The sequence below is a fragment of the Saccopteryx leptura genome, chromosome 7 (genome assembly GCF_036850995.1).
Source record: "Saccopteryx leptura isolate mSacLep1 chromosome 7, mSacLep1_pri_phased_curated, whole genome shotgun sequence".
In the NCBI taxonomy this organism is placed as follows: Eukaryota; Metazoa; Chordata; class Mammalia; order Chiroptera; family Emballonuridae; genus Saccopteryx; species Saccopteryx leptura.
The window spans coordinates 23943876-23957220 of record NC_089509.1 but is presented as its reverse complement, the minus strand read 5'-3'; the positions used below and the strand labels follow the sequence as shown (position 1 = coordinate 23957220).

The 13345-nt window shown below is 33.2% G+C and overlaps 1 protein-coding gene across 1 annotated transcript in view; it reads left to right on the top strand.

The window, feature by feature from the left end:
* The window catches only part of LRP1B (LDL receptor related protein 1B), a 2108848-nt gene that overhangs the window by 2081344 nt on the left and 14159 nt on the right, over positions 1 to 13345 (top strand). The window contains exon 88 of the mRNA XM_066345498.1: positions 7094 to 7170. Within this exon, the coding sequence (XP_066201595.1) occupies positions 7094 to 7170 (77 nt within the window). The remainder of the gene's footprint in view (positions 1 to 7093; positions 7171 to 13345) is intronic.

Here is a 13345-nt window from a genome sequence, read left to right as displayed (position 1 = left end):
GTGCTAAAACATAAAATATTCAAGTAACAAGGTAAATACTTATCTGATTGACACTAAGCATAGAGATTTTTACCAGCCTCCCAATCCCCCCTCCTGCTATGGTTCAATATGTTTTTAAGCGGGTTTTGGAACTGGCCATCCATCTTGGCATCGTGTAGATAGAGCTTCTACAGCACTGTGGTATACATCCAGTTTTCCATCCCACCTTTAACTATAAAATTGTAACTAACCACTGTTTCTAGGCTAATTGCCTACTTTATGTCTTCAATTACATCCACCAGATTACTTAATACTAATTTTATGATTGTTCCTTTTCCTTCTCAGTTGATGCATATAATACATTCAGTTAAGCAGAAATTGTCTACTCACTCTAAAAAGTACTTATGGTTTTCAGATTTGCTTTCAATAAAATTTCCTGGAGAATATTTAGATGGTAAAAGATTTCCATTACTAGAGATTTCATTTTTTTATATTTATTCAGTCATCATTTCACACCTCAGTGGCCATTTCTGCTCAAGTGGCCTGCACAGGTTTTTATGTTTAGACATTTCTAACTTAAATCACCCAATTCTAACAAACTTCCTTTTATGGATAATTTCTTAGCAAAAAAGATTTTATCTTTTCTTTTATAGTTCTCCTTACTCCTTAAAATACATCACTTTAAATAATTCATTTTATTACTTTTATTTCTTTCACGACCACCATTTCAATTGAAATTTATCATTAATTTTTACTTTTTCTAAAATAATTGTTGGTCGGAGAATATCGAACACCTCTTTATTTTTTATTTTACCACATTAACACTTTTCAGAAATCAAAAACTCTTTCTGACCAAATTCTCTTAATATTACAGTAAAATTGGTTTTGTCTTATTAATGCTATCAGTCATAGTAGCTAAATAATTTAATGTAATATTTTTAAACTAGGCACAATACTATTAGAGTTGAATCCACTGTACTTATGACAGCAAACACAAATTTAAGATACTACCTTTGGTATTTTTAAGAAAAAACCAAGCAGGGTAATTAATACCTAGCCATTGTTGTGTAAGGACTAACAGTCTAATTTGGATAGAAAACAGTATTGTGAAGTTGCAGTATAATATTGTATCTAAAAAATATCAAAAATTTAAAATTAATTGTGAAAGTTAAAATTTTTATTAAGAAATAAGAGATTGATTTATAATTGTTATATCATTAAAGATATATTAGACACATACATGCAGGATTTGGAACCAACACAAAAATGTCAAGTTGACATCAAAAAGGATATTAACATGTCCTTAAGTGTCATTGCAAGAGACAAAATATTAGGCGCTATTGACCATAGGTCTAATCCAATGTGGTAATTGTTACAACTTTCCTAATGCAATATATATATATATATTGTTGTTTTGACAATATTTTGACTTTTTTAAAGGGACTGATACTCCCTTTGGTGTGAGAAAATAAGGAAATAATTTCTTCCTACTTCTTATTGAATTAGAAGGAATGCAGAAAACAATGATGAAATAATAACCCCTATTCTATTTCCACCATGTATTAACCATGCTCTTTTGGGAAATCATTTGAACATGCATTTCATTTCACAGAGCGAATAATTCCAACTCATATGTTAGTATAGAAGTTGAATAAGAGTATTGTTCATATGAAAATACTTATCATAGGATCTGGCACAGTATTCAGCACATGCTAATTAAATCTTATGCAAAACTTCATATCAAAGTTAGAGCAAGAAAATTTTGAGGCATGTTATAAAAATTATGAATAATTATATGTGATATAATTTCCCCTCAAAGATAGAACAATGACAGATGAAATCATGTTTTAACATAAAATTAGTAAACAGGTGAATAAATATTCAAGTATATGTTCCAAGTGCAATGATATTTTTAGTGTTTTATAATACTACTGTCATCCAGGAGAGGGTGCAAAAAAGATGTTGGGGGTTATATCAAGTTTAGAGCTTCAAAATTAGGTATTTCATGCAAAAAGCAGTCATGACTCAACCCTAAAAGAGTAAAAATTTCAGAATTAATTAGGAAACATATTTTGCAAGTGATTTTTAATTGTCTAATTTTTTTCACCTAGTACATGAATATGCTATTGTGTAAAATTGGAGCACAAAATGTAATTATATTTTTTAATATTACTGAATAAGGTTTTTGGAGCACCAAAATATGAATGGTACTGTGCACAGCTTTTCTAAGTATTCTTTAATGCCTGTATGCCATTTTCCCCCTTGTATAGAAAGAAAAGGTTATTAAATGATTTTTCTTTTTAAATGTCTCCATTATCATGGTTAATAAGGTCAGCCTAGCACATATATATGGAGAAATTCAATTTCAAATGGCTTTAGGGTTCACCTTTGGATTTTACTTTGGTTAGAGAGTTTCATGACTTATATTTGATGAAAAGAGGGAGCAAATATTAATCTCATTTTATTTTGAAATCTTCCCAACACAGGCAACTCTAGACCACATTTCTGTAAAATGACATGTATATGTAGTCCAATTATGTTGATCATTGTTAGAGTGAAAGAAAGTACCTAAGATTTTTGTTTGTTTTGTTCATTGATTGCTTTCTCTTATGTGCCTTGACAGGGGGTGGTGGGCTGCAGCAGAGTGAGTGACCCCTTGCTCAAGTCAGCGACCTTGGGCTCAAGCCAGCAACCTTGGGCTTTAAGCCAGTGATCTTTCAGCTCAAGCCAGTGACCATGGGGTCATGTCTATGATCTCACGCTCAAGCCCTTGACTTTGCACTCAAGCTAGTAAGCCCCTGCTCAATGAGGATGAGCCCACACTCAAGCCGGTGACCTTGGGGTTTCGAACCTGGGTTCTCTGCATCCCAGTCTGATGCTCTATCCACTGTGCCGCTACCTGGTCAAGCAACAGTACCTAATATTTTAATACACTTTTAGTATTTTATCTAATTTCAGTTCTCCTTATACCAATCACTCTACTCTTTCAGAGCTATAATTATTTTAGACAGTTTAATTATGTCATATTTTTATAATTAAATGTAAAAACTGTTCTTTTGTAAAGATTATACTGTATTTTATTATATATGCCAAATTTATTTTGATATTCTAAAACTGTTTATTGTGCTTCCTGGTAATATTTGTTACATAATTGCTTTTACACTAAATTATTTCCCTGAGCCACAGAAAATTACAATTGAAACAGATAATATTGTAACTATACAATAATTTTACAAACTGTTAAAAGACATAATAGATAATCTAACAATGCATTTCATATAGTACAATTCTGATGAGAATTAGTTCCTGAAAACGAAGTCCCACTCAGTGTTTAGGTACTATGTAAAGAACTTCTACCAATGTTATTTACTCTTCTGAACCATCATGCTGGGCATGCATATCATTATTCTCATCAAAAATATTTTTAAAAATAGATTGAATAATATTTAGTATAAGAACAATATCTGTATGAATAAAATAAGAATTTATCTCCAATAGTTATAGAAGTGTGATTTTTGGATTGCTTGCATCTTTCTGGCCACAGCTCCAACCTGCTAATTGAAAATTTATGGTATATGTTATTCCAGCATTTGAATTTTACATTTTTTTCAGTTTGCTAATTATTAGTCTAATCTAGAACATAGAAAGAAATGGCATAAAATGTAATTAAGAACATTCAAACATATAGATAAAATGGAGTGAAAGAATGCACTTAAGAAAACAATGTAACAGTAAATAATCTTTCTGTTAATGTCAAATAGCCTAGAATAGAAGAGAAGAAGGCAAAAAGAATCTTAGACCAATACTGCTTTCTCACTCAGCTATTGACTTCAAGAAACTGCTAGGAGCAATAACTTCATTTGATGATATGCAGAAAGAAGGAGAAACGATTGTTTTACTAAATAAGAAAAATAATCTATATATCTCTCTTCCCCTGATCCAACATTACTTAGATAAAATTCATGAAAATATTTAAAAAGTTAAATGATTCAGAGTGGTATAGTAGTGATCAACACATAATTTCATTGTCATAATGTTTAGGGCAGGGGAATAAGTTTAAAAAGAATGATATACAGGTTTTTTATGATGGTGATAAACAGGAAAAAATAATTTCTTAGGAGAGCCATGCAGGACTAACTTGAAAATAAGTGTCCAAGTATTAATAGCAGGGAGCAGTACAGATTGAAGGTGACCAGGGTGAAGACTCTGGATTTTACTTGAGAAATAATGAACAAGAGGCAGATGCCAGAGATATGGTAGTCAGCATGACTATGCAAATAATTCAGTGGGGAAGCAGACAGGAAATTTTGATCTATATATATTTGAATTCTTAAATGCTCTGCCATTAACCACTTTGATCACTGTAGTCCACTCTGAGAATGAAGATTTATTCATGCATTTCCATAAAAATAGTAAAAAAAATACTTTGTCTTAAATCAACTATTGGAAGAAGACCTTGTGGAGCACCAAATGCTTAAGTAGAAATTTTATAAGATAGGCAACAAGTATAATGGTATCTGTTTGATTTAATATCTCAAAAGAGTATTTTTTAAAGACTGGAACAAATGTAGAAAGTGGAATGTATCTTATTTTATCTTTGGTTGTAAAGCATTATTTAATGAGTATGGGGAACATCACAAGGTGCTCAGCAGTTGATTAAGGTGTATAACTGTTAAAATTAATTATTTCTTCAGCTCATTTTTTGAGAGTTATTTCCAGTATGTAATAAGTAAAATATTTCCTGAAGGTTGTCTCCATTTGAAGAAGAAAAACATTATGATCACTAACAGGTTATTTCTTTTATCTATTATAAATACTGTGTTCCAAGCTAGGGATAAATAGCAAATTAATCAATGATATTAACAAATATTACCTGCCTTAAATAATTCCAGAGTTTGATAAGAATCACACTATCCTTATCGTTTTTATTTAAAAGTCTCTCTCTGCTCTTTTGAAGTTTCAAAAGCATATATATACTTTATAACTTCCTAAAGTACTTAAAATACATGATGTTTAAAACAGAAAACAATCTTGTAGATTAGCATTTAATCTTCCAATTCCTGAGCAATTTCATTTTCTGACTTCCAAGCATCTCAGTGTAATGATGAGCCTCATAAGTTGTTGTTTTTTTCCTCTAGTAACATAAAGTTTATCTCAGGCCATTCTTCTTATTTAACATGAACCCTTACTTAGGGTTTTTCTTTTAAAAAATCAAAAAAGGTAATGTAAAGAGCAAGTTTTGATACTTTAATCAATAATTCAATATAATTGCACAAAATAGGTTTATACACATTAGCTATATATAAAATTACTAAAGCAACAGACATTATTCTTTTCATTGGAACCTTGTAAAACATTCTCAGTGGTCAGGAAGATTTGATAAATCTAAAGCTATATAAAACAAAAAGAATTGTGCAATGGTCAGTATTTAACAATATGTTTGCAAAGTCATACTGAACATCTTATTGTCAATTATCTGTGGACTATGTCAACAATTAAGAACTGTGGAGAACTGGAATGATGTTCTAGATCATTCATCTGCAAAACCACAACTAAGGAACTAATTATTTCATTTTTTAAAAATTAATGCTTTTATTGAGTGTCCATTTTATTATAATTGTCTGAAAATCATGCTCATTCCATTAACTCACTTTAGTAATACAGAGAGAGTTATAAGTTTGACCTTAAAATTTATTTATGTATTTTAATGATTTACTTGTAGTATGGCATATAATAAATGTGATGTGTAGAATATATATATATATATATATATATATATATATATATATATATAAATCTTTATAAAAATTTTGAACAAAAAGTTAGGATAATGTATGTGATAGCCTAGTCATAGTATAATGATATTAACTTTCATTTAAGTCATATTCCATACTCATAGTTTTACAATATCATTATTAATCAAATAACTATTTTTAAATAGTATTAATATTGTTAATTATGCTGAAGTTAATATATACATTCATGAAACAAATTATTGTTTTTGTGATTGAAGTTTGTCAGCCATAATGCTTTTATGAAAGTTTGCCCTTGTTTTAGATCAGCCAATACTGTCTTCATGAATATCCTGAATAATGCACATGACATCATAGAGGCCTAATTCTGCCAATAACTTTAGCTATCTAAACTGGCTATGACAGAATTGACAGAGATCTTGAAATTGCAGTTATTTAGATAGGCCATTAGTCCAGAAAGATATACTTGGAATGTTTTTGGAAGCTGTTCTTTTATTAAGTACAGTTGTTGATATGCTAATTTTTGATAGTCATTTTAAATTATAACTGAAACTAATTAAATGGTTGCTCTGTGAATTCTCTCTGACAAATGCACAGAGGCATCTTATGTTAGCCAATAAGCATGGTTCAAAATAACTAAAAACATTCTAGCATGTATTTGATGCAACCAACCAATTATATGATTATGATTTTTGTTTAAATAATAGATTTTAATCCTGTCTATTGTTTTAATTCTCAGCTAGGTTTCTTGATCTAATGTCAGGATGTCTATATAAGGAAGACAACTCTTCCCAATAAAAACATGGCCATGTTCTTTTGATTCTATAGTAATAGAAGTATTTACATTAAATGGGAAAGCATTCTATTTTCCTATCTTTGGCTAAGAGAGTAAACATTCTATGGCTTCAGCTATGGGACATAATCATTACCTGGTTGGAAGCTAGTTCCACTTTGGACTCAGAACAACCAGAAAAAACCTTTTTTTTTTTTTTTTTAAATCACAGACACTTTTACTTCACAAGCAAATTCAATTTTTGTAGTGCCTACTTATAATTTTCAGTACTTCTCAAAGTAATTCCCAATTCTTAATTAAGATTTTCATTTTTCTATAAAATATGTCAATTTTTATATTAGCATAGAATAAAGAAATATGACTATAAAACTAAATTTTAAAAACTAAACTAGTGAAGTTCAACTGAAGTTACTTTCAGCATACTGACAATATACAGGAAATTAGCAGATATCTTTACCTAATATTCGTTAACCTGTGATGTCTGACTCCACTATTTCTTTTGGTTGAAGTTACTTCATTAGCAGACTTGTGTGTTGTTATTCACTGATCTTTTTCTTTTAATTTCTAGATGCTCTACCAACTGGTCAGGTACACAATGTGAGAGGCCAGCTCCAAAGAGCAGCAAATCTGAGCATATCAGCACAAGTAAGTGACTGAGATTCATATCGTGGGTGTTCTACATAGTATAGAAATCATTTTTATGCAATTGTCAAGGGAATTGAGTCTGGGAAAATCTCTGTTTTGAAAGTTTGCAAGAGATCTCCTGCAATCACGATATTTTTTGAAAGATGAAGCTCTGAGCTCTCACCTGATGACAGTATCCAGCATCTATGTTCTCTTTTAGGCAGAGAGAATTCATCCCCAACCTCAGCACTTTTTTTAATGCACATCTGCAAATCTAGCATGAGCTTTCCCTAGGAAATGTACTTCAGCAACAAAGGCTGCATGTATTACATTGGACATGAAAACACTCAAGGAAGAAAAATACTTTCATGTTTTAATTAGAGCAAACTTTATTTTCTTAAAATGCTTTTCAAAGTGTTTTGGAAAAAGAGACTCAATTGGTTAGCCTTACAGGGAAGTATATTAACAAGCAATTCTTTTTTTTCCCCTTTTTCTTTACCAAGTGAGTGGCAGAGAGGCAGAGAGACAGTCCCACATACACCCCGACCAGGATCCACTTGGCAAACCCACTAGGGGGTGATGCTCTGCCCATCTGGGGCTGTTGCTTGGCAAACAAGCCATTCCAACGCTAAGGCAGGCCTTGATGCTAACCTCAGTGCCCAGGGCCAACCTACTCGAATGAGCCGTGGCTGACGGAGGGGTAGAAAGAATAAGAGGGGGAGGAGGAAGAAGTGGAGGAGCAGATGGTTGCTCCTCCTGTGTGTCCTGATTGGCAATCGAACCCAGGACTTCCATATGTCGGGTTGACATTCTATTGCTGAGCCAACCAGCTAGAGCCAATAATCAGTTCTTAATAAAAATTATAGTTGGCTTATTGCTTGTCTTTAAAAGATTGACTTAGAAGTATATTAAAGTATACAATAAAGTAGTACAATAGGGTAACATTGTACTACTCTTTTGTGTTACTCTGGTCTTAAGACTGGTGTCTGATATAAAAGTCCATCTACATCATTATTATACATCTGTTTTCCAACAATTTTAAATGACTTTCAAAACAAAAGTATAAAATAAACTTTCTTAATTCACACATGATGGTATTAATTGTACCATATGTGGAGAACTTTTGAAAAATATGGCATGTACATAAGGTGGGTAAATATATACTTGATGAGGGAAAATAACATCCCTGATTGATGAATGCTTACTTTAGCAATTTTTCTCTATTCCTTCACTGCTGATGAGAAAGCTCATGAAAACAAACAAAAAACTCACTCTGGAGTTTCTAGGGGAAAATAAGACACAATCAATGTCAATAGTATGTAAATTTTGATATCCTAGAGCAGGCTTCCAGGAACATATTTCAAAGATAACAATTTGAGATTAACTTGGCTAATAAGCATGACATCTTTTAAAAATGGCTCATCGGTCCAGAATAAATAGCCTTAGCATGAATACTTGAATTTGGAGAGATGAAGTGACTGATCTTTGGTCATAAAACATTTTGAGTTTACCTTAGAATTTGTGTGTCGTCCTTAGAAAGCAAAGGGAGTAAACATTGAGAAAACTATGCACACAGAATTGTACAAAGAGAGCACTAGGATTTGGGGAATTTGTTTATAAAAGATAGTAAAGGTAGCAAAATAAACCTTGCCTAATTTGTTATTGCAAAAGGAAAGGAAAAGAAAAAGGCATTTCTCTTCTCTCTTCCCAAGATCTAGGGCTAACGCTCTAATAATACTACTAAAAATAATTCTGGAGGCATACTAATTGACATATAACTTTGTGATCTAGTCACAAAAATGAACCATTATTTAGAGCATTTTAAAAATTTAATTTATTGATTGATTTTAGAGTGAGAGGAAGGTAGAGAGAGAGAGAAAGAGAGAGAAACATTGATTTGTTGTTTCACTTATTTACACATTCATTGGTTGATCCTTCTATATGTCCTGACCAGAGATCAAACCCACAACCTTGGTGCATCAGGACAACACTCTAACCAACTGAGCTATCTGGCCAGGGCAAGAGCATTTTTTAATAAAAAATACATTTTAAGTTACCAACCTATAAAACAAACTGAATTTTTAAGTTGAAAGTAATGAAGACAAGGTACTTCAACATTTATTTTATGGTGATTTTTCAATTTTCTAGGATAAATGAGATACATAGCCTTTTAGATAGTCAAAACAGTTATAAATATTAATAAAAATCTCTAATGATAAAAAAGAAGAAATAAAAGGAAAGAAAGAAAGAGCAGATGTAAATTGAAATTTTATTTTTTATATAAGGTCCATACAGATGGGAAAGTTTGGTGTTTGGAAAATGGTATGGAGAAGAGATGCACCAGATATTTTTTAGTGGAGTGCGATGTCTTCAATTGCTTTCATGGGCAACAAGTTCCCTTATAAGGAGATGTTACTAATTACATGCAACTGGTACAGAACAGGGACCATCAAATCGGAGGAGGAGTTGAAAGAAGTTGTAACCCTTTTCCAAAAATTCTAATACTCTTCCTTCCTTCACTAAATAAAGTCCTTAAATGTAATAGAAGTATCAGTGCATACTGAAAGGGCTATTAGTTATGTAAATGTCATATTATCTCAGATTTGAGCAAAGTTGACCAAATAATGACTCTATTAGAAGGTACTTAACATTAGACATTCATACCTAGAGAAACTTGCCTCAGCAAGTGTGAAAAGAGATAGTTAAACTGAACTTCATAAAGGAGGAGAGTCATTTTGTAATTTTGGGGGGGGGGGTATTTTTCTCAAGTGAGATGCAGAGAGACAGACTCCTGCATGTTCCCGACCAGAATCCACCCAGCATACCCACTAGGAGGCAATGCTCTGCCCATCCAGGACATTGCTGCAACCAGGGCCATTTTAGTGCCTGAGGAGGAAGCCATGGAGACACCCTCAGATCCTGGGGCCGACTTTGCTCCAATGGAGCTTTGGCTGCGGGAGAGGAAGAGAGAGATGGAGAGGAAGGAGAGGGGGGGGGTGCAGAAGCAGATGGGCATTTCTGTGTGCCCTGGCCGGGAATCGAACCCAGGACTCCCACATGCTGGACTGATGCTCTACCACTGAACCAACCGGCCAGGGAAGGGGAAAAGTCATTTTTATCCTGTATCAAATCCAGTGGTTTTGAAAAGGTGTGAAATGTTCCCTGAATTCAGGCAAGAGTGATTTGCCCAATAAGAAAGATAGATACTTTAGAAAGTGTTGTTAAAATTTTGTTTTTGCTTACAGTGAAGCATTTGATAATCATTGGGCCTTGGAGTAATCAGGCATACCCTGCTTCCATATGCCAAATTACTGTCACCTGGCACAGAGATTTACCTTTCTGATTGATGCACACCTTTCTAAATCATCTCTGAGAGGTCATATTGATATTTTCTGGTCTTTGCTATTTGAAGTATCTAAAACCCAGCCCTTGCAATTAAGCAAATCTAGTATCCCATATCTGTCTGCTTAAGTTCCACTTGAAAAAGCTAGTCTGACTCTTTTGAAGTTATTTTGAAGAGTTTTAAAACTAAGGATGATAAAATATTCATTATATACTGCTATTTTAATTTTACAACTTTGAAGGGAGGAGATACTCAATGTGTGAATTATGCTATTTGTATATGCTAAAACTAAAGAGGATAAAGCTATACTTGGCCTATTTGGGGCAGTAGAGATACTGTATTTTGTATTTTACTATAGTGATGACAGAGCTATGATATCTAGTAGGGATTATTTATGTCTCCTCTTTTGCTATTTTGTCCTTATCTCTTTTATACCATATTTTAAAACATAAAGAAAATCTGTGATACCAAGGAATCATTAATTTGCAAATATAGAGAGCATTAATAAATGCAACAAAATAATGCCTTTGTCCTAATTATTTGAAAGCAAATATTTACCAAGCCTCTAGATCCCAGAGACAGTGAGTAAGGCAGACAGTGCCTCTTTACATGAAGCTGAGGTTCTAAGCAATGGTAGTCAACCTGGTTCCTACCGCCCACTAGTGGGCATTCCAGCTTTCATGGTGGGCGGTAGTGGAGCAACCAAAGTATAAATAAAAAGATAGATTTAACTATAGTAAGTTGTTTTATAAAGATTTATTCTGCCAACTTAGTGAAAATCCGACATAAAGTACTTGGCAAGTAATTATTATTATATGCTTTAACTTGCTGTAACTCTGCTTTCTAAATTTTATAAAGTAAAGTTACTTCCCTACTTTATAACTCACCATTACTGTGGAACTGGTGGGCAGTTAGAAAATTTTACTACTAACAGAGATACAAAAGTGGGTGGTAGGTATAAAAAGGTTGACTACCCTTGTTCTAGAGCGTAAACAGCCATAAAGTGAAAGAGGAAACAAATAAACATGCATATTTATAAAATAGTTGTGAGTTTTGATTGATTCTATGAAAAAAAGCCAAAAAAGAGGCAGATACAGAGAATGGCAGGGGAGACTGAGGTCAGGATTTATTTCTCTCAGGTTTCTATATTAAAGCTGAAACTTGAAGGATTGAAAATAATGGAAGTGTTACAAACAAACAGAATAGCAGATACAAAAAAAGAGATGCGTTCTAGGGACTGAGAGGATACCCAAGGTACTGGCACCAAGGGACAAGAAGGAGTGTGGTACAAAGTGAAGGTGAATGTACAGACACAGATGATAGGAGCCTCTTGAAGGTCACTGGAAGGATCATCTTTACTAAGTTTGGAATATGGGATTTTTTTGTAATTTATTTGTTAGTGTCTATACTGCCAAAGCAAGAATTTCTTTATGATTTTGAATATTACCATTTATCAAAGTCCTTACAGAAAAATTATCCTAATCATAAATGTGTGTATATATATTCATATTTATACATATCTATAAACATAAATTTAGAAGAATATAGAACAGTATATCAAAAGAAGTCAGGTGTAATGATACAACTTACTTTTATATTTTCTACTATAAATTTAACCAATAAACTAAAGGTTCTCTTCTTTTGACCTCTATAACTCATCTTTTCTGGTTTCCCTCTTACCTCGCTTGAAGCAACAATGTCCTCTTAGTGAGATTTTTTCTCTCTCCCTTTATTGTTTATTTATTTAGTAACAAGAGAGAGAGGGGGTAGGAAAAAAGACAGGGACAGACAGGAAGTCAGAGACATGGGAAGCATCAATTTGTAGTACTGCACGTTAGTTGCTCATTGACTGCTTTCTCATATGTGACTTGACCAGGGAGCTCAGCTGAGCCAGTGACCCCTTGCTCAAGCCAGCGACCTCAGGCTTCAAGCCAGCAACCTTTGTACTAAGGCCAGCGACCATGGAGTCATGTCTATGATCCTACACTCAAGCTGGCAACCTTAGGGTTTCAAACCTGGGTCCTCAGTATCCCAGGTCAACAGTTTATCCACTGCACTACCACCTGGTCAGCAGAGGCAGATTAAGGTCAGTTGAGGCCCCAGGAACAGAAGGAAATATTGGGCCCCTTAAAAAAAAGAGACAATGAAAATAAAAATATATGTTAACCATACTTTTAAATAAATAAAAAATATTATGTACTATTAATGTTAAAATTGCACATATGAAACCAAACTTGGTGTCATTAGAAAAAAGTGTGAAGTTGGGGTTTTTCTGGGCCCTTCAGAGTTGGGGCCCAGAGTGCATGCCTGGTGTGCCCACTGTTAAATCTCCTTCTGCAGGTCAGACATCATCTGTATATCTAATTTAAAGTCCCTAAGCAGCTGCTTATTGTGCTTAATATTGCCATTCCCTTCTGCCACCATATTTTTACACTGATATGTATTTGCAAAAGAAATACAAATACTTAATACTTTTTAAAGCTTTATTTTTGAATTATTTATGATTGCTACATTAAATTTCAATTAGCTTTTGTATTTTTTTTTCTTAGTTTAACCAGTAATGACACTGACTTGACTGAGTTAACCAGATGCTTATTCGAAGTTAAAAAAGGCTCTTCTTCATGGGCCCTAACTGCTTGTCTGTTGAAAAAGTAAACATTAGATTCTTGATAGAGCTATTTAATACTCTTGTTATCAGCACACTTGCACTCAGTTTTCTTCCTACATAAGTGACATAACTTCAGTTGTATCTTCCTGTGAACCACAGTATCACTAAGTATAGTCTCCTTCTTATTGAAAAGAAAAAACTGAATTGTTCTGGTTGCTCACCCAGAAATGGAGGGCAGAGGCTTC